Here is a 21,104-nt window from a genome sequence, read left to right on the forward strand (position 1 = left end):
ATGCGCTAAAGATTCATATGTCCCTGCATGCTTCAACCACCATTCCAGGGACATGTGTCCATGTTGATGACAGGTTCTGCTTGAAAACCGTCCAAAGCAGTGCGGACCAGGGCATGTTCATTTTCATCATCTGAGTCAGACGCCACCAGTAGATGGTTGATTTTCTTTGTTGGTGGTTCTGGTTCTGTAGTTTACATGTCGGAGTGTTGCTCTTTTAAGACTTCTGAAAGTATGCTCCCTACCTTATCCCTCTCAGATTTTGGAAGGCACTTCAGATTCTTAAATCTTGTGTTGAGTGCTGTAGCTATCTTTAGAAATCTCACTTTGGTACCTTCTTTGAGTTCTGTGAAATCTGCAGTGAAAGTGTTCTTAAAATGAACAACATGTGCTGGGTCATCATCCGAGACTGCTATAACATGAAATATATGGCAAAATGTGGGTAAAAAAGCAGGGGACATACAATTCTCCCCCAAGGAGTTCTGTCAAAAATTTAATTAACGCATTATTTTTTTTAACAACTGTCATCAGCATGGAAGCACGTCCTCTGGAATGGTGGCCGAAGCATGAAGATACATATGAATATTTATCATATCTGGCATGTAAATACCTTGCAATGCCAGCTACAAAAGTGCTATGCAAATGCATGTTCTCACTTTCTGGTGACACTGTAAATAAGAAGAGGGCAACATTATCTCCTGTAAATGTAAACAAACTTGTTTGTCTTAGCAGTTGGCTGAACAAGAAGTAGGACTGAGTGGACTTGTAGCCTCTGAAGTTTTACGTTTTGTTTTTGAGTGCAGTTATGTAACAATCTACATTTGTAAGTTGCACTTTCAGGACAAAGAGATTGCACTACAGTACTTGTATGAGGTGAATTGAAAAATACTATTTCTTCTGTTTATCATTTTTACAGTGCAAATATTTGTAATCAAAATATACACTTTGATTTCAATTACAACACAGAATACAAGATATATATGAAAAGGTAGAAAAACATTCAAAATGTTTAATTTCCATTGGTAGTCTCCTGTTTAACAGCGCAATTAAAACTGCGATTAATCACAATTAATTTTTTAGAGTTAATCACGTGAGTTAGTTGCAATTAATCGACAGCCCTAATACCTATATGTAAATCTTATTTTTGTATGCATGCTCATGTGCTGCAGGATCATGATACAGCCTGGGAAAGGCAGATCATCAGGAGAGCAGTCCAGGAAGGAGCTAGGAACATCTGGCATGGAGCCAATGGAGAGATGAGGCCGGTAATGGGTGGAGGGAAGTAGTTGGGAGGTCATGTGGCTTGTGGTTGGAAAGAAAGTAATGTGTGTGATGGCTTATGGCAGGGAGTTGGGAGCAAGGAAGGAGAAAAGAAGAGAAGCTGGTTATGAGTCCCTCTGTATACTACTTAGAACAGTGATCCACAAACTTTTTCACGCCCCTCTGGGAGCCATGGTCAGGTGCCAGGGCTGGGAGCAGGGCAGGGGCTGTAGTTAGGAACAAGGCTGCGGTCATGGCTTGAGCTGCGGCCAGGAGCTCGGAGACATGGCTGGGGCAGGGCTGGAGCAGAGCTGGGGGCAGAGCAGGGCTGGGTGGTGCTCCCTCCCCACCCCTAATAGGGGCTGACCAGGGCCCCGCTGTGCTCCCCTGAACATTCCTCCATGGCCCCTCTAGGGGGGCGTGCCCCACAGCTTGGGGACCACTGCCTTAGAACCTAAGAATGATACTTGAGAGCGTGGAAGCCATGTACAGAGAATATTGTCCTAGCCAGATCTACTTCAAAGAAAGCGGGTTAATCATCTAAGACCCTCTGTGGTTTTTTGGGGCTCCATCCTTTCCTTCTCCCCATCTCTGCCAGTTCCAGGGACTGTAGTTGTTGTTAATAATAACAAAATTGTTTCCGCTGCTGCCCCCAAGTCCTGAGGAACCTTGCGGTAGCTGCAGTTTGGAATGCCCATCTGCAGCCAGCTAGGAATCAGGGCAAAAAAGTGTGCGTGCATATTCATGCATTCTCTGCTAGGTTTCTAACGCTGTGATCTAGAACTGGTCCCCTCCCAGATTTTGCACCATGTTTTTCCACTGTTGGGCAGAGCACTTGTCTGATTGATTGCCGTGTCTGCTATGAAATGTCAGCAGGAATTCCGGAAAACACTGAATGCAAACCTGTTTATTAGTGAACACTCCCAAATGAAGTTTTATATCAAATACACCCTTGTTTAATAGGATGCTAATAGCTTTTCTTTGTTAGCCCTGTATATTTTTATAGATTGAATCATGATCGGACAGGGAATCTGAATATGCTGAGCCATAAAAGCGGAGAGGGCTTTTAGACTCTAAAAGAAAATAAGAGCATGAAGACTTTTAATCTCTTTCCTGGCACTATGATTGTTAATCAGTTATTTAATTAGAAATTAGTGAATTAAAACCAGTGAGTCAAATACATCCCTGGAGGTACTGTAATTCCTTAGAACAGGTGGACTTACCCTGGGAGTGAATATGGCCCACACTTTCAAGTTTCAAGGATACCACTGAGGTAGACACTAGTTCCTTTTGTGCAATTGAAGGAACTGTCAACATAAACCGCCTCTAAAATTCCTTATCTGCAACACCTTGATTGGAGAAAGGATAGGCTTGTGGTCAAGGCACTGGCCTGGAAAAATCTGGGTTCAATTCCCGACTGTCACAAATTCACTGTGTGACCTTGGGCAAGTTACTTAATTTCTGAGTCTCCCCTTTCCATCTGTAAAATGGAGATAATGATCTTTCCTTTCTCCCATCCTTTGGCTTATCTATTTAGACTGTAAACTCTTTGGGGAAGAGACTGTCTCTAACTAGTGCATATACAGCACCGAGCATGATGATGCCCCGATTTCATGTGGCTCTGTTGTAATGCAAATAATAGCTAAAAATGAAAGAAACTTGCTAATGTGAGGTACATTTTCCATAATGGAGTTGAAGTTTGCACCTGCAAAATGCCATGAGTAAATCCCACATGTCCCATGGAAATCTGGGAATTGTGAATCAGCTGTTCCCAATTGGGTGGATTTAATTGCTGCCTTAGCCCTATGTTGGCCCTCTGCTTTGGGGAGAATTTCACTCAGCTGTGTGCACGTTTACTTAACTGTTGCAATCCTTGTAATAATGTCTGTAAATGATGTGCACACATTTTTGCGTGTGTGTGCATTCATTTTGCATTTACAAACCCCAAACACAAATGCTGATGAGTCTAGCAGCTCATGTCAACAGGGAGACTGTATTAGACTAAGTGAGGGATGGAGCCAATAAAAATGACTTAACAAGACAGCCTCAATGACTCTTGCCTTTTTTTCCCCCTTCCCCCTCCATGGGATTTCTTGACAGTGATGGGTTGCTGTTGACTTTGGCCTCTTTTGGCCTGTGCTGATTTCTAAAGTCAATATGGCCTTTTAAACTAAAATATCCAAACAGAACACACCTGATTTATTTTCCCTATTCCCACACTCCACCCAACCACAGTGTCTGTTGCTGGTTTAGGGTGTTGAAAAAGCAACGAGCACATAGCAGTGGGTGGAGTCTTTGAGCTCCTTGCTTTGTGATTTACTTTTTCACTGGGCTTTTATGAACAAACTCTTTTTGCAAAAAGGAAAGGAGTACTTGTGGCACCTTAGAGACTAACAAATTTATTTGAGCTTAAGCTTTCGTGAGCTACAGCTCACTTCATCTGAGCTGTAGCACACGAAAGCTTACACTCAAATAAATTTATCTCTAAGGTGCCACAAGTACTCCTTTTCTTTTGGCGAATACAGACTAACATGGCTGCTACTCTATCTTGAGTTGTTTTTATTCTGATTTCTTTTTTTCTCCAAATATGATTGTAAAGAAAACTGAAGGGAACCAAACAAGGTTAGCACCATGCATTTCTGCAGCCTCTTGACAATGTTTAAGAAGTGTGGATGGCTTTGTGATTAAGGCACAGTTCTGAGACTGGGGTATTCATGGCTCTGCCACAGACTGTGTAAGACCTTTGACCAGTCATGGGAGAAACCAGTGTGCTGATTTCCCTTGAAAATCTGGCCCTTCATTTCTCTGTGCTGTCTTTCATGTCTAATTACATGGTGAGTTCTTTGGGACAAGCACTGTTTCTTACATATATATGTACAGTGCCTAGCACTATCTAAGGTAATTATATACCCCCCGTTACCATAATAATGAGGGCCTCACTCTTTAGTATGTGTATCCTCAACGTTCTGTAGTATATATATCCTCACAACGCTCTCAGAATAGGGAAGTACTTATACCCGTTTTACAGCTGGGGAACCTGAGGTTCGGATAAATAAGTGACATGCCCAAGGTCTCTCAGAAAATCTAGGGCAGAACAGAGAATTGAACCAAGTCTCCCCAAGTCCCCATTGGACCATCCTTGCAATAGGGCCCATATCTCAGTTGTAACTTGTAGGTTCTATTGTAATGTGAATAATTAATAACACCACTGTGTTTTGGTGTTAATTGGATTCCACTGAAACCCACTTTCAATTTTAGCTAAGTTTTTTGTGCAGGAATTTCACTGTCTATTTTTAAATGAGCCCCAAAGTTTGAACTCCTTTGTGGATTTAGAAGGTGTGCAGAAGGGGAGCCCTGCTCTCACAGGAACTTTTGAGACCCACCAGATCAAGGCTCTCTTGCTGCAGAGACTAGCAAGGCCATAGGAGGGATGTGTGACCATGAGATATGTGAGAGGTGAACTGCGGGAAGAAATGGAGGGGGCAGTGGGAAGGCTTCTATCCAAATAGTGAATTTTAAGCACTTGGCCCTTTGCTGGGCCCCTCTGTCTGCCCAGGGCCCCTGCGCGCGCACACCCTCTATGCCTCCATGGTCCTGCATCCACCTTCTGTGCCTTTTCTCCCCTGCCCTATTCCATGCTAACTCTCTTTTGTCCTCCAGAGGTCCCTGCATGCCCTGAATCACCCCTCCGTGTCTCACCATTGCCATTCCTCCTCCTCCTGCCTCCCCAGAACCCATAGGGCACTACTCCACGTGTGTACCCTCACCCCGCTCTCCAGCTCCCTCCCCTGGTTCATGTCCCTCCCATAGTATTGCCAACCCTACATGTTCAAAAACCAGAAGATTGGTTTAAATATCATGACATTTTATTTATTTTATGTATATGGTTTGTTTTCTTTGCCTTTTGGTTTCTGAGCCATTAGGGTGCACTCAAGTCACATTTTCAAGCTTTTCTCTGCAACCATGAGGGCTAGAAATTTAACTTAATTTATAAATGAAAGCGGATATGCTCACATAATCACATGACTCTGGGAGCTGGGGCTTTAAGAAAAAAGAACCAGCTATTGTCAGACGTGTGATAAAATCAAAAGAGTTGGTCACACTGCCTTCTGTATCATGTCCTTTCCCAGATTTGTGCCTCTTCACATTTCCCTTTAGTCTTCTATTCTGAAGTCCAGGCCCTAGCCCATCACCTACCCCCCACCCTGCCCCATCTGGCTCAGTCTACCAGCTGAATTCAGCTTATGTTCATAAACCTTTCTCTGTATGCACTTAACAACCCCAGCCCCAACCCTCTCAAAACCAGTAAAAGGCCCCTTGCCTCAACAAGGCCAATGAGTATCTTGGCCAACCATTTTAGGGATATAATTTAATAATATCTAGCTCTTATAGAGTGACTTACAAAGTATCATTATCTCCATTTTACAGATGGGGAAACTGAGACATGGGAGACGAAGTGACTTGCCTGAGGTCACCCAGCAGGCCAGTGGCCGAGGCGGGAATAGAATCCAGGTCTCTTTAGTCAGTTCCATTGATCTATCTGCTGGGCCAGAATAAATAACCTCTGCTTTTCCAAGCATCAACTAAAGGCGCATTTTCAGAACACCCTCACTTTAAAAGTCCTGTTTTGATATTTACTAAACTTCCCATGAGGGGATACAGTGTGCAGAATTTCAGGAGATTCAACTTCTTTGTAGGGTTCTTAGAGGCGGGGTGTGAGAGAGAGTGAGAGCGTCCAGGAATTTTATTATCTGATGCAGCTCCTGCGAATGTCAATGGAATGACTTCTGTTGACATTAGCGGGAACAAGATCCAGCCCACAAAGGGGAGCTAGCTTTAGTCTTAACCAGGGCCAGCTCCAGGCACCAGCGTTCCAAGCAGGTGCGTGGGGCGGCAGTCCCTCCGGCCGCGGCGGCAATTCGGCAGCAGTTTCTCTGCGCCGCCCACTGCAGTGGCAAATCGGCAGCAGCTTCTCCCCTTTGCCGTCTACAGCGGCAGTTTTTTTCAGTGCTTGGGACGGCAAAAACTGGAGAGCCGGCCCTGGTCTTAACTGTGGACCAGCTTGCAATCCCCTTTCTCTCCCCACGCCAGCAAGCATTAAGTATTATTGTTATTGGTTCATTGCACTTGCATTCACTGGAAATGCAGCCCAAATAAAGAGACCAAGCTAATGATTCCCTAGAACAGTAGTTTTCAAGCTGTTGTCTGCAGATCCCTGGGTATCTGCAGGCTATGTCTGATTTCCAAAGGGATCCGCACCTCCATTTGAAATTTTTTATGGGTCCGCAAATGAAAAAAGGTTTGAAAACCACTGCCCTCAAGCAAACCCTTCCAGCTGCTGTTGGCAGGTGATTGGTATGAGGCATGATTAATAGGCAGCGATTTTGAAAGGGGGTACAGCTAGCAGCAGGATGCAGGAAGCTTGGGTTTTTTCGCTGCTTTACTTTTGACACTTCTGGCCTGATGAGTTAGAGCTTTTCTACTGTGGCCGTTAACTGTGGTCCCACTGCCTGGCCCATCTAGAAAACCCCAAGCAGGAAACAAAATGGAGAGCCCCCTAACTGTTTCTCTCCCCCTGCAATACCAGACAGATGTTGCATGCTGTGTGAACCTGCTGCTGCTCTCAGTGAAGTCCATGGCAAAACTCACACTGGCTTTCATGACAGTAAATCAGGTCCTCTGATCTAGCGTTTCATGATGAGTTAGCATAGGGAGCGTGCTTCTTGTGACCATGTCTTGTACGGGTTAGTGATTGCTAAATGCTTGTTGAGAGAGAGGAGAAGGTAACCCCATACACATAGCCAAAGCCGACTGTGAATGCCCCTGAAAATGCCACCAGATGTTACCATTGGCATCCCTGCTTGCTCCAGCTCATTACAAATGCACAGCATGTGCCCTTCAGGGCTACTTCACTGTCTGCTTGACTTTTCCTGGCTCCCCCTCTCTCTCCATATAGGTCACTAGCATCAGCAACCAGTTTGGCAGCTCTCAATGGCCAGCTGAAAGCACCTCATTTGTAAAACCTGTTGCATGTTTCAAAGGATGAGAGCATTTTGTGTATGCTAATCTGCAGTGAATTTGCAAAGGAATTGCACATTTCCTGCCCGAGAAAAGAAAATGTGAGTGTGTGTGAGAGAGAGAGAGAGCTAACAGTTAAACAGTTTTACTAAAGTTTTAGCTAATAAACTACAAGTGTTAAGTGCTACAGCATATACAGTGGCTTGCCTAGAATCTCATTCTCAATAAATTAAATATTTTTAGGGAGAGAGAAATAGAGATGTGAACCAAAACCCACCTCTGAGTTTGCTACTCACCCCGCTCTCTGTGATTGGCTGAAATTGATGCTAAATTTAATCACCTTGCACTCTGGGAAATTTTGGATTTGGATCTGGATTTTAACACTCCTACTTCAGAAGTGTCCAGGTCAGGGGTTTGTTTTGTTCATATTGCCCTCTCAGTACATAGGAGAGGGAGATGGGCCCTGAATCAAAACCATGTCACTAAACTTTGGATGTGGATTCCAACATAGTGACTTGTGCCTATCATACCTCTAATACATGTAGAACCATGGTGAGCAATAATTTTTGCAGGGGGCCACTCCATGAATTTTGGTACGTCATCACAGGCTCCATATTTCTACTATATTAATTAATGGAGGGGGTGTGGGGAGGGGAGTTTTGGTGCAGGAGGGAGCTCTGGGCTGGTGCGGAGTGTTGAGGTGCAGGTGAGGGGTGTGGGCTCTGGGAGCGAGTTTGGTGCAGGATGGGGGCTCCTGCCTGGGACAGGGGATTGGGGTGCAGGAGGGGGGTCCGGGAGGGAGTTTGGGTGCAGGAGGGAGCTCTGGGCTGGTACAGAATGTTGAGGGTGCAGGAGAGAGTGAGGGAGTTTGGTACAGGAAGGGGTTCTGACCTGGGGCAGGGGGTTGGGGTGCGGGAGGGGGTGCGAGGTGCAGGCTCTGGCTGATAGGCACTTACCACAGGTGGCTCCTGGCCTGCAGCGCAGCAGGGCTCAGGCAGGCTGTCTGCATGCTATGGCCCCATGCTGCTTCTGGAAGCGGCTGCTGCTGGCACGTCTCTGCGTGCCCCTTGGGGGGGAGGGGGCAGCGGGTCTCTGTGCACTGCCTGCAAGCACCACCACCGCAGCTCCCATTGGCCAGTTTTCGGCCAATGGGAGCTGTGAGGACGGTGCTGGGAGTGGGGTCAGCACTCGGAGCTGCCTTCCAGGGGTGCGCAGTGACCTGCCAGCAGCAGCCCGGCTGCTTCTGGGAGCAGCGTGGGGCCACAGCAGGTAGGCAACCTGCCTGAGTGCCCCGCTGCGCCGCGGGACTTTTAGTGGCCAGCAGATCGCGAGGGAGAAGCCAAAGAGCCTGGTGGGCTGGACAGAAATGTTAGATGGGCCAGATCCAGCCCGCGGGCCATATTTTGTCCACCCCTGATGTAGAAGGAAGGGGAGATATTCCACTGTGTGAAATATCCCTAAAATAGTTCCATTCCTAGGGTCAGATCCTGCAGTAAAGGATTTTTCAAGGAAGATTAGGGTGAACAGAATCATGCCTTTAGAGTGTAAAATAGGATATCAGTTTGGGGCACTCGGTAAGTGATCAATAATGCTGAAGTATGCAATATGTGTTTCTATCATGTGTAACTTGAGAAGGTATCGTTATTAAACAATTTGATCGTCTTTAGACCAGAAATTGTAGAGTGATCTGGCCTGTAAAATGATGTAACTGGATGTTTTAAGATAACTGCTGATTCTTTTTGTTTGATTCTACTTTTTTGTTTCAGATGAGACTCCAATTATAGCTGTAATGGTGGCCCTATCTTCCCTACTAGTCATAGTATTTATAATTATTGTGCTGTACATGTTAAGGTAAGAAACACTTGTCACTAATGTCCCATAACGGAAGTGAGTGTTATGTTTTCAGTCTCCTTAAGCTAATTAACACACAGTATTAAGCAGATGGCTTGCAGCTATGCTATCTTGGGCCTTTTGTTCTGTTTCCTAAGCTAAGCAGGGTTGGCTTAGACAGTATTTAGAAGGGAGACCTCCAAGGGCTGTGCAGGTAGTGTGCTAGTAATTGGGTATGTGACGCTTTTCCCTCTGGATCAGTGTAAAGCAAATCCTCATCATAAAGGTAGGAGGTGCTGTGCTACTAAAAATGGATTCTTTGAGATTATAGGTCCTGACTCCTTGTGCCATTAAGTCTGTTGATACTTTTTGCAAAGGTAAGGGTGCTACAGATCAAATTCTGTTTTGGATAACGATACTCATTAACTAAAATCCCTCTGCATTTAGAGCTGGAAATTTTTTTTTTTTTTTTTGTCACTTCAACCTTGATTCAAAGCCTATTGAAGCCAGTGGGAGTCTTTCTATTGACTTCAATGAGTTCTGCATCAGGCCTTGAAACAGTGGCCCCATTCTGCACTAGAGGTGAGTGCATTTAATCAGTGTGTGAAGTGGTCTCTCTGATCTGGAAAAAGGTTTGGAATCCTTCAACCTGAAAGATGCTGTAGACATGATATATTTTGATATTAGTAAGGCTTTTAACACAGTGCCACATGACATTTTCATAAGCAAATTAGGAAAATGTCAACATGAAATTACTAGGTGTACAGTTGGTTGAAAGACTGGACTCAGAGTAATTATCAGTGGTTTGCTGTCCGACTGGGAGGTCAACTTGGAGTGAGTGTTTGTTCACCTCCAGTAAACATTTTATTTAATTACCAGAATGCTTAGTTGATTTAAAAAAAAAAAAAGCAATTTCCTTTGGTGATGGGAAAATTCCCTTCATCTCTTGGCTTGGGCCCAGTGCAGCCCCAATGGAAGTAAATGGGAGTTTTGCCTTTGATTTCAGCATGAGCATGATTTGGGCCCTGGCCACATGGAACTTCAGACAACTGTTAGCTCTTATAAAGCAATGTCAGTAGCCTCTCTCTTTCCCGCCACTTACAGGCCTTGATTCAGCAAGTAGTCAACCCTAAGGGCATGGTTACACTGGAAACTTCAAAGCACTCCCACAGCAGCATTTTGAAGTGCGAGTGTGGTCGCGCAAGAGGGGATTAGCTCATTAGCCCACAAGGGGATTAGCTCAGAGTGCTGGGAGCCTGTCCACACTAATGCTTAAAAACGCTCAGACTTGCTAGCTCAGGGGTGTGAAAAATCACCCCCCTGAGTGCAGCAAGTTAGAGCGCTATAAAATATAAGTGTAGCCAAGCCCTAAGCCAATGGGACTTAAACATGTTCTTGAACTAAATATTTTGTTGAATAGGAATTAATTTAAGCATGTATTTAAGTGTTTTGCTGAATCAGGCCACAGAACATATACTTCTGGGGTACTCCGTTCTTAATGCCTGTCATTCTCACTCACCTCTTCATTAAGCTTCTAGAATCCTTTGAATCTCAGCTGGTTGAAGATTAGATGTGTGTCTGTGTTAGGGTTTTCTATAGCTCCTATCACCATAGTATCTAAGCGCATGTGATGTTAATGAGCGTGTGATGGTGAATTCATGAAGGTTTCAGAAAGGGAAATGTTGCAGCTTCTCAGCTCTTCTCAGCACTAGGGCTTCTGGCCTCCAATGGGGTCAACAGGCATTGTCAGCTGATTTCTGCAGAAGCAAATTTGCTCAGCCATTTCCTACCAGATGCCACAAGTGTCTGCTCAACTATGGTACAGATCCCCAAGACAGCTGTTCTGAAGCTTGGTAATAACAGATGTATGCCTGAAGAGGCCACACTGTGAATATGGAGGTCACTCTGTGAATGGGAACAGAGCCCTGCTTCTGGGTTGTGCTGTTAATGACTAGATATGTGAACTAGTGGTCTGAGCACCAAATCGGGAGCCAGGAACTCCCCAGTGTTAATCTTAGTTCTGCCACTGACACACTCTCTGACCTTGGCCTCTCTTTCCTTGTGTGTAAAATAAGGAAAATCCTACTTCCTACAGTGCATGGGGACAGTGAATCTTACATCCAAATTCTATCCTAAGTTACAACCTGTATGACCCCAATAAATTCCTTCAAAGATGTAAAGTACTCAGGACTGGATGAGAGGTAGTATTGTTATTTATAAGATACCTCAAAATAACTGTGACTCCAAGATTAAAAGCTGTTGAGCAGCAAGGGGGAGAAGAAACACATAGTGAAACCCCTCAGACAGAGACAAACACCTACAAGATCTCTGTCAAGCTTTCTTACAACTACAATACCCACCTGCAGAAGTAAAGAAACAGATTGATAGAGCCAGAAGAGTTCCCAGAAGTTACCTACTACAGGACAGGCCTAACAAAGAAAATAACAGAACGCCACTAGCCATCACCTTCAGCCCCCAACTAAAACCCCTCCAACGCATTATTAAGGATCTACAACCTATCCTAAAGGATGACCCAACACTCTCACAAATCTTGGGAGACAGGCCAGTCCTTGCCTACAGACAGCCCTGCAACCTGAAGCAAATACTCACCAACAACCACATACCACACAACAGAACCACTAACCCAGGAACTTATCCTTGCAACAAAGCCCGTTGCCAATTGTGCCCACATATCTATTCAGGGGACACCATCACAGGGCCTAATAACATCAGCCACACTATCAGAGGCTCGTTCACCTGCACATCCACCAATGTGATATATGCCATCATGTGCCAGCAATGCCCCTCTGCCATGTACATTGGTCAAACTGGACAGTCTCTACGTAAAAGAATAAATGGACACAAATCAGATGTCAAGAATTATAACATTCATAAACCAGTCGGAGAACACTTCAATCTCTCTGGTCACGCAATCACAGACATGAAGGTCGCTATCTTAAAACAAAAAAACTTCAAATCCAGACTCCAGCGAGAAACTGCTGAATTGGAATTCATTTGCAAATTGGATACTATTAATTTAGGCTTAAATAGAGACTTGGAGTGGCTAAGTCATTATGCAGGGTAGCCTGTTTCCTCTTGTTTTTTCCTCCCCCCCCCCCCCCCCCCCGATGTTCTGGTTTAACTTGGATTTAAACTTGAAGAGTGGTCAGTTTGGATGAGCTATTACCAGCAGGAGAGTGAGTTTGTGTGTGTATGGGGGTGGGGGGGATGTGAGAAAACCTGGATTTGTGCAGGAAATAGCCCAACTTGATTGTCATGCACATTGTGTAAAGAGTTGTCACTTTGGATGGGCTATCACCAGCAGGAGAGTGAATTTGTGTGGGGGGGTGGAGGGTGAGAAAACCTGGATTTGTGCTGGAAACGGCCCACCTGATGATCACTTTAGATAAGCTATTACCAGCAGGACAGTGGGGTGGGAGGAGGTATTGTTTCATATTCTCTGTGTATATATAAAGTCTGCTGCAGTTTCCACGATATGCATCTGATGAAGTGAGCTGTAGCTCACGAAAGCTTATGCTCTAATAAATTGGTTAGTCTCTAAGGTGCCACAAGTACTCCTTTTCTTTTTGCGAATACAGACTAACACGGCTGTTACTCTGAAACCTGTCATAGTGAAACTTGGGCATATTTCTCATCCAAATAAATCAATCTTAGCTGATCTCCTCGGATGGGCAGCTTCTGATTTTCTGAACTCTCTCCTTCATTAGGTTTAAGAAATACAAGCAAGCTGGGAGCCATTCCAACTCATTTCGCTTGTCCAATGGTCGAACAGATGACACAGGTGAATCTTTGCCTTCCATTCTCTATGATCCCCCCACCCCTGCCCATCCCAGAGAGAATTTGAATTTTGTCTTCCTCTAGGGACTAGTTCATATAACGGGTTAATGAGTTTGCTTCAGCTGCTCAGTTGGTGACATTTTCCATAAGCTCAGGCAGTAGGGACTTGGGCTGTTACAACTGAAAGTCCTGAGTTCAAATTTTGCTGGGTTGGTTATAAAAGACTCAAGGAGCTCATTTGTTAGCTTAACACAGAGAAGGTTGAGAAATGACTTGATCAATCTACAGGTATCTACATGGGGAGCAGAAACTTGATAATAGAATGCTTGCCAATCTAGCAAACAAAAGTATAACAAGAAACACTGCCTGGAAGTTGAAGCTAGACACATTCAGACTTAGAAATAGGCTGCAAACATTTAACAGTGAGAGTAATTAACTATTGGAACAACCTATCAAGGGTTGTGGTGGATTCTCTGTCACTAGCAATTTTTAAATCAGGGCGAAATGTTTTTCTAAAAGAACTTGCTCTAGTTCAAACAGGAATTAATTCAGGGAAGTTCTCTGGCCTGTGTTATACAGTAGGTCAAACTAGATGATCACAGTGGTCTCTTCTGGGTTTATAATCTATATATAATGGTACTAAGTGGAGCACCTCTTGTAGTTTTCATTAAACTGGTACAGCTGTCCCGCAGTTTTTGGAGTAAATTACTTTGTCCCCTTTTCTACTGGGATGAAAAAAAATGTTGGTTTCCATGTATTGTAGAGATGAATTTGTTTATAAAATATAGCTATACTTCCACTATTCCTCATTGTGCTTGGCTGCAGCTAAACCGAGCTTAGCTGGTTAGCTATTGCATGGGAATCCTCCAAAGAAAAGCTAAATATTTCTTCCTTCTGAGCCATCCCTGCACCAAATACCCCTGGAAGGCTGTTTGGCTCAAGGTGTCGCATTGCCTGCTAGAGCCTGTGGGTTAGTTGACTACATCTCCATATGAAGAATCAATGGCAGAAGTCAGTTCATTTTATGGTAGTTAGGTGCAGTCTTCAGGCTCCTGGGAAGTTGTCTATGCTGCCCTCAGTTGGGTAAAAGTTTGGGCACTGAAAAATATGCGTGCACACATTTTCACAGAATTTTTTTTTTTTTTTTTAAATTTTGATCAGCTCTGAGATGGTTTCATTCTGCTTGTTTGCAAAATTGAAATAGTTGATTTTCCAAAGTTTTGCATGGAATCGTTTACCTAAGATGACATTTCTCAAGTTTTGAAATAAACTGAACGTTTTAAAAAAAAATGTAAAAAACCACAACTCTCTGCCTAAACCAACTGATCAAAATTAGCAGTAACTCTCCCCTAAATGAGAACAAAACCCAAAGTGGGAAAATTGAAATCCCGAAGATGTCAAGAAAATCAAAATATTGTCATTTTTTTTTAAAAAAAAAAGGCTCTTTTGCACTAATCTTTTTTTATTTGAAATAATTTCAAGCAGCTCTACACACTTTGCAGGTTTGATACTGCAAAGACTGGTGCTCGAGCTTATCTTTACACACTGTGAATAGTCTTATTGACTGACTTCAATAGGACTACTCAGTGCATAAAGGTAAGCCTGCGGTCTCTGAGGTACTGCTGCAGCACAAAGAACAATAATAATTGTCTACGTCTTTTCAGGTTTAGGACAAAAGTGATATCTGGCATCACCTTACACAGGAGCTGAGTGTGAGAATATAGGCTATCCTGAGTTAGAAAGGACACCCTCATTTCTCAAACATCAGTTTGAGAAGTAATTTTGTGGCAAGCTGCAATGGGGGGGGAAATTGATCTTATCCACCTTTTCACTTGTTTATGATGTATGGAAGGCCTGAAAGGGTGGTGGCGGCGGTGTCACGGTTACAGTAGAGTCTGGAGGCCCCCGCCCAAGATCTGGACCCCGTTGGACGAGACACTGTACAAACCCAAGACTCTGAGGTGACTGGAGAAATAGTGACATTATGGCACCACAAATATCAATAGGCAGAAAGCTAGACAACTGAGGGGGGAAGAGATTTACAGGCAGTACAGTGATTTTTTTTCTCTCATGAAATATTTTCCTGAAAAGCAATTTTTTTCTATTTTCAATTTAAAACTTTCTTTTAATTTTTTAGGTTTTCATTAAACAAAAAAAGGGGGTGTGTTTTGTTTTGTTTTTACAAAATCAAACTTGTTTTTTAAAAATTTCCATTTAGTTGAAAAGGGGTTTTCCCTTGAAAAAAACATTCCAGTGGAAAATGTATGACCACCTATAATAATCAGACAGTTGAAAATTCCTCTTCAGTTTTGTTAATACCTGTTTAAGTCCTGTGACCAACATTTTGGAGAAAAGACATCTTTGTTAAAGTTCCAACAGCCCCTACTGCTTCAATTCAAGGATAAGAGCTGGATAAACCTCTGAGAGACCTTTCAGGAGGTCATCCAGCAAAACCAGGGGAGACCAGCGTAGATGTTTCTGATATTTCTAATCTAAAAAAAATTCAGAAAAAACACACCCTGTTTTATTTTTAAAAATCTTCAACGCTTATTTTTTTCCATCCTAAGGTGTCAAAAAAAGGTTACAAGCCCAATTTTAAAAGTCCATTGCAAGTCCCTTTTAAGGCACATGACTGAGAGTCATGACACCTGGCTTCCCTTCCTTTCTCTGCAGTTGACTTGCTTTGTGACTTTGGGCCAAAAGTTACACAGTTGGGTGCCTGAAGTGGTCACCTAAATAAGAGCTGTAATGTGTGCTCTGCGCCTCCGACTTCTGTTTAGGTCCTTGAACTTAAGCGCATCTGCATGGTATCAGAATACCTTTCAGTAGCACATTAAGCCTAAAAATCAGCCTCTGTTTATTTTGATGCTTAAGGTCTCGGCTGTATAAGAAACTTATACTGGTATAAACTAAGCTGTGAATTTAAATTGCTATGCTTACACAGATATAACCCCCATGTGGCCACTCCTACTCTGATGTGAGGGCCTTTTTTTGGCTTAGCTAATGTTGCTTGGAAAACAGTTTCTGCATAACCAAAAAAAGCTACTCTTCTACCAGAGTGCGTATTTCCATGTGGGAGAGTTGTAAAAGTAGAGTCTATAGTATGACTGATAAAACTTTCCCACACAGACAAGGCCATAGTATGAGTGACTTAACTTCAGGTATCCAGGGTCGAAAATTTAGCCTTGATTGTACTCTGTTGTAGTTCTTTAAAATGGGAACAATAATATCCACCCCACAGGGATGTTGAAAGAGTTACTTGGTTAATGTTTGCAAAGCATTGACATCCTTGCATGGCCGATCCTGTAGAAGGAGCAAAGGATAACTGTCATTCTGTCAGAGATGCAAAGTTGTCCTGAAAATTTATCAAACATAATACAGGAGTTCCCTTCGCTCAGCTTTGCCAGGACGATGCCAGTGGAGAAATGAACACAGTTGTAATAGCGTGTGTGATATTGCAGAGCCTCAGAGCATGCCACTGCTTGCCCGATCTCCCAGCACCAACAGGAAGTACCCGCCACTACCTGTGGATAAATTGGAAGAGGAGATTAACCGACGAATGGCAGACGACAATAAGCTCTTCCGGGAAGAATTCAACGTGAGTGCTTTGTTGATCCCTCTCTTCTGAACGCTGTTCAGTCATGCCAGGGGATTGCACTGGCTTGAACAATGAAAGGGGTGTTTTGTTTACCTGGTAGAAGTACTTACTGTAGCAGATTGAGCCAAACCAGTCCAGACTGCCATTCACCTCTTAAGCTAATCAAGACAGTTTCTCTGTAGCTCTGCAAAGCAAGCAATGTTAGATGTGGTTACAATATTGTAACCAATCTATTGCCCGTTAGGAACTTCACAGTTGTTGCTATGCTGCATGCCAAGGCCACCCAGAACTTCACAGTTACAAGGATAGAATTCTCATCCTCCTGTCTCCTTAGCACAGGCCCCAACTGTTTGAGCTGAAAGGGTAGCTGTTGGAGGTATAGGGCCTATGACCTACAGTGGGGCAGTCTGATCTTATCCAGCGGGCGGCAGTGGTGCACAGACACACCAACCAGTTTTTTAAGGAACAAGTAGGTTGATACATTTCTGGCTGGGCAACATGGGTCAGAAATAGTGAAGAGGGTGTCCCTCCCTTGAAAGAGTACCCTGTTTATGTGGCTGTCGTTCACCCGCCCAGCTGCTCTGGATCAACAGGGCTGCCAGCTTTCCCCAACTTGACCTGCTGCTTGAGCCCCTTCCAGATTCCTTCACTCCCTCTTCCCCTGCATCTTCCTGTTTCCTTTGTTAAAATAAGTCCCTGCATTATTTATTTAAACCCAGGACTTGACAATAATTGTATTTCCATTGGGGGTTCCTCCTTCTCTGTACCATTTGCAGCACTGTTCAGTGTTAGCCATGATGGGATGATTACATGAATGAAGAAGTGTAATTGTGCTGATAAGACAAGATAATGAATAGGTCTCTGTTTCCAGTAATAGGAGTCCAGCTTCAGAAGAGCTGGCCCTGGAGCATCACAAGTGGGATTCCATATTATCTGGGCCTGTAAAGAACTAACGGAAAGCAAGCCATGTCTAGTGATTAGACCGTGGGACTGAGAGTGAGCAGATGTGGAGTCTATTCCCAACTCTGCCCCCTAACTCTGAGTGACCTTGGACAAGTCCCTTCAGCCTTCTGTGTTTCTGTGTATCCACCTGTAAAGCAGAGATAAGAACACCCACTGTACCCCACAGAAGTGGATGAGACTTAATTCACTATTGTTTAGAAAATATTTAGAGACTGACTGCCAGAAACTGGGACTGGGCGACAGTAGATGGATCGCTCGATAATTGTCCTGCTTTGTTCATTCCCTCTGAAGCATCTGGCACTGGCCACTGTCGGAAGACAGGACACTGGGCTAGATGGACCACACTGGGCTAGTGTGGTCAGTCTTATGTTCTTAATCTCAAACAGAAGGTGCTATAGACAAGACCCTGTGTATGCTGTGGTTCCATCACTGTGGAACTGGGCTCTAAAATCTAAGCTTAGTTTTTCTAGTCCTTATGGCTGCAAAGAGAACTTTAAAAACATGACATGGATGTTAAAACAGTGCAGTGTTGCCCTCCAGAGTCTACAGACTGCCAAAAACAGGAGCTGTAAGTGAGAGAGAAACTATCCTAATTATTTCAATGTAGTGTTAACTCAGAAACCTAATGGTGACAATTGAAAGATCAGCACTGCTGCCACTTTCGTCACCAGTCATTTCTGCTGACATATCCAGGTATTGGGCTTCTCACAATCCCAAATTGTCTCCCATGCCTCCCAAAGTGCCTGCACTTAGCTGTCCCATGTGCAGTGGCAAAACCTATAGCTTTCCGTGACAACACCACTGATGCAGTTAAACCTTGCCAATAGAAAAATCTGTGGCATGCTGAAAATTAATAATGTAGGGGGCAAAGGAAAATAACTGAATTAAGTATAAAAATAAATTGCTTAGGAGCTGCTGTATTGCATGGATTCTCCATTGTCATGATTAATAAAGAAAATCTTCGAGAACTGCTACAAGATTTTCAACACTGAGTTGCAGAATTTCGGTCCAGTTTTCCCCAGGATACACAGGCCTGTAGAATTACAATACCTTACTGTTAGACAAACCCACCAAAATGCCTTGTGCCCTAGCCAAAAATTTCCCCTCTCCCAGCTGCTGTTGGGCCAGTTGGTTGCTGCCTTGCACCACAGAAGTGGCTGCATTTCAGTAATTGGGTATTAGTGTAGTCAGTAAACTTCTTTGGGATCATTTCTGATGAAATGTGAATTGCATCCTGGACTTCTATCCCTAAAGCACAAGCCTCTATCTCTTGAGCTAAAGGAATAACTCTTTAGTTGGTAGCAGCAGTGGGTTCTTATCCTCTTGTGTGGACAGCCAGTAGAGGAAGACACTGAGCTAGTGGGCCACATAAGATCACCAATGCTGAGAAACCCAACTCTTCCTCCCCTCAACCTTAGATACCTGCTACTTCCCCCAGTTGTGGACGAAATCACATTGTGATCATATCTGATCTACTGTGATTGAAAGTTGTCACTCTCTGCTGCCTATTTGGTGACTTGCATGGAACAACTCGGTAGGTCTCAGCTGGTCTGCATCACAGCAGTAGCACATTTAGCTCCAACTGGCCATCTTGCCAGAGAGGCCCAGGACTGCATGGGCTGTGGAGAATGAATCCCCTGTGACACCTGGGAAGGGGTCTATCCAGGTCAGGGTTGGAGTGAATTGGCAGGGCAGCGTGGGGGAAGCTTGCTCAGTTGCTGTTTGTGCTCTATGGAGAGATGATGTTACTTTCCAGGGCTGTCAGGCTGCTATCTTTGAATCAATATTCAATTCACTTGACTATTTTTTAAAGAAGAAAAGTCCATAGCCCCTGTGCCCAGTATTGGCTCATGGCACCATAGAATGTTCCACCTGGCTGATATGGGGTGGGGGTGACTAATGGGATATGGGGTGACCAGCCAGCTCCAAACCCTAATTCAGTCTGATGTATCACTGGTGGCATTTGGGATCTGTCAACCTGAGGTAATGGGAAAAGAGCCGAGCTGCACCTACCCTGTCTCGGATGTGCTGATGGGATGGTCTGGTTTGTGTTGGAGGAGGATTTGCTGCCACCTTGTGTTTCTGGATAATATAGCACCTTATTTCATGTTAGGTCGGGGTGGCCAGTCTGTGGCTCCGGAGCCACATGTGGCTCTTCAGACGTTAATATGCGGCTCCTTATCTAGGCACCGACTCCGGGGCTGGAGCTACGGGCGCCAACTTTCCAATGTGCCGGGGGGTGCTCACTGCTCAACTCCTGGTTCTGCCACAGGCCCTGCCCCCACTCCACCCCTTCCCGTCCCCTCCCCTGAGCCTGCCGTGCCCTCGCTCCTCCCCACCAGAGCCTCCTGCACACCACAAAACAGTCGATTGGGAGGTGCTGAGAGGGAGGGGGAGGTGCTGCAGCAGGGCTGCTGGTGGGTGGGAGGCGCCAGGAGCAGGGAGGGGGGGCGGATGGGGGGCTGCTGACATATTACTGTGGCTCTTTGGCAATGTACATTGGTAAATTCTAGCTCCTTCTGAGGCTAAGGTTGGCCACCCCTGTGTTAAGTGAAGATTTTCTCCCTGCAAGGAGGCCTGAGCTTGTGTAAACAGTTATCTGAGCCTCTATTCCATCACCTTCCCCTCCATCTAGACAGGCTCATTTTTCATTAACCATTTTCCATCTTGAGATGTTTGTGTTCAGAAATGAATTGCTTCTGTGAATGGTGCTAGCAGGCACATTCTTGCTACTGCAGCATGGCAGGACAGCGAGTATCTACAGATCCTAAAGCACTTCACAAAAGGGACTCAGCATTATTGGAACTATGAAACCCTAATAGCTCATTTGTGCCTCTAGCTTTGGGAGAAGGGATGGGGAGATGGTGGAGGATTGTGAGCCTGAAGTGTAAGGGGGCTTCCACTTGCCATCCTTTCTAAGGGCCTCCCACTGTACCTATGTAAGAGCTCAACAGAGCAGAGTTGCACTAAGCTGAGCCCTGGCTGTTTCCCATGATCCCTTTGCTGTTACAGGAGCATGTGCTGCCCCTTTGCTCTATGTACCCCCTCCCACTCTTCTCCTGATCTAGCCTGCTTCTCTGAAGGGCACAGGAAGGTGAGCCTTGAGCATTTCACATTGACTTGGAGAGGAGGGAGGGAGGGAGCAGAGTTTGCCTAGAAGTTAGAGCAGGGGTCTGGGAGCCAGGACTCCTGGGTCCTATTCCTAGCTCTTCCAGTTGTCATTTGTGTCTTTTCCATTGTGTCATCTTAGGTGAATCATGTAACCTCTATGCCTCATTTTCCCCCAAATGAGAGGCTACTGACTTACCACCTTTGAGATCTTGGATGAAAGACCCTCAAGATACAGCAGGGTTCATCACTGTATAGAATTGCTGATTGGTTTGTGTTTACTACAATGACATGCTCTTCCCCAACCCTGCGTACAGTGGAAGTATAACAGGAAATCTCATTTCTCCTGCCCTTACAGGCTCTCCCAGCATGCCCCATCCAGGCCACATGCGAAGCTGCCTCCAAGGAGGAAAACAAAGAGAAGAACAGATATGTGAACATTTTGCCCTGTATGTATTTGCTCCCAGTGCGGCTTCATTGAGGCTTGTGTGGGTGGTAGCCAAATGCAGCTGACACTGCTGCTGTTGACCTT

General features: G+C 44.6%; 1 protein-coding gene across 2 annotated transcripts in view; it reads left to right on the top strand.

Moving 5' to 3' along the window:
- PTPRA (protein tyrosine phosphatase receptor type A) overlaps positions 1–21,104 on the top strand; it is a 265,339-nt gene that overhangs the window by 207,499 nt on the left and 36,736 nt on the right. For both annotated transcript variants that reach the window (XM_084627114.1, XM_084627115.1), the window contains 4 exons: positions 9,042–9,126; positions 12,834–12,907; positions 16,365–16,501; positions 20,931–21,021. In XM_084627114.1, the coding sequence (XP_084483240.1) occupies positions 9,042–9,126; positions 12,834–12,907; positions 16,365–16,501; positions 20,931–21,021 (387 nt within the window). The remainder of the gene's footprint in view (positions 1–9,041; positions 9,127–12,833; positions 12,908–16,364; positions 16,502–20,930; positions 21,022–21,104) is intronic.

Source organism: Lepidochelys olivacea, assembly GCF_965140295.1.
Source record: "Lepidochelys olivacea isolate rLepOli2 genome assembly, chromosome: 4".
NCBI classification, from domain to species: domain Eukaryota; kingdom Metazoa; phylum Chordata; order Testudines; family Cheloniidae; genus Lepidochelys; species Lepidochelys olivacea.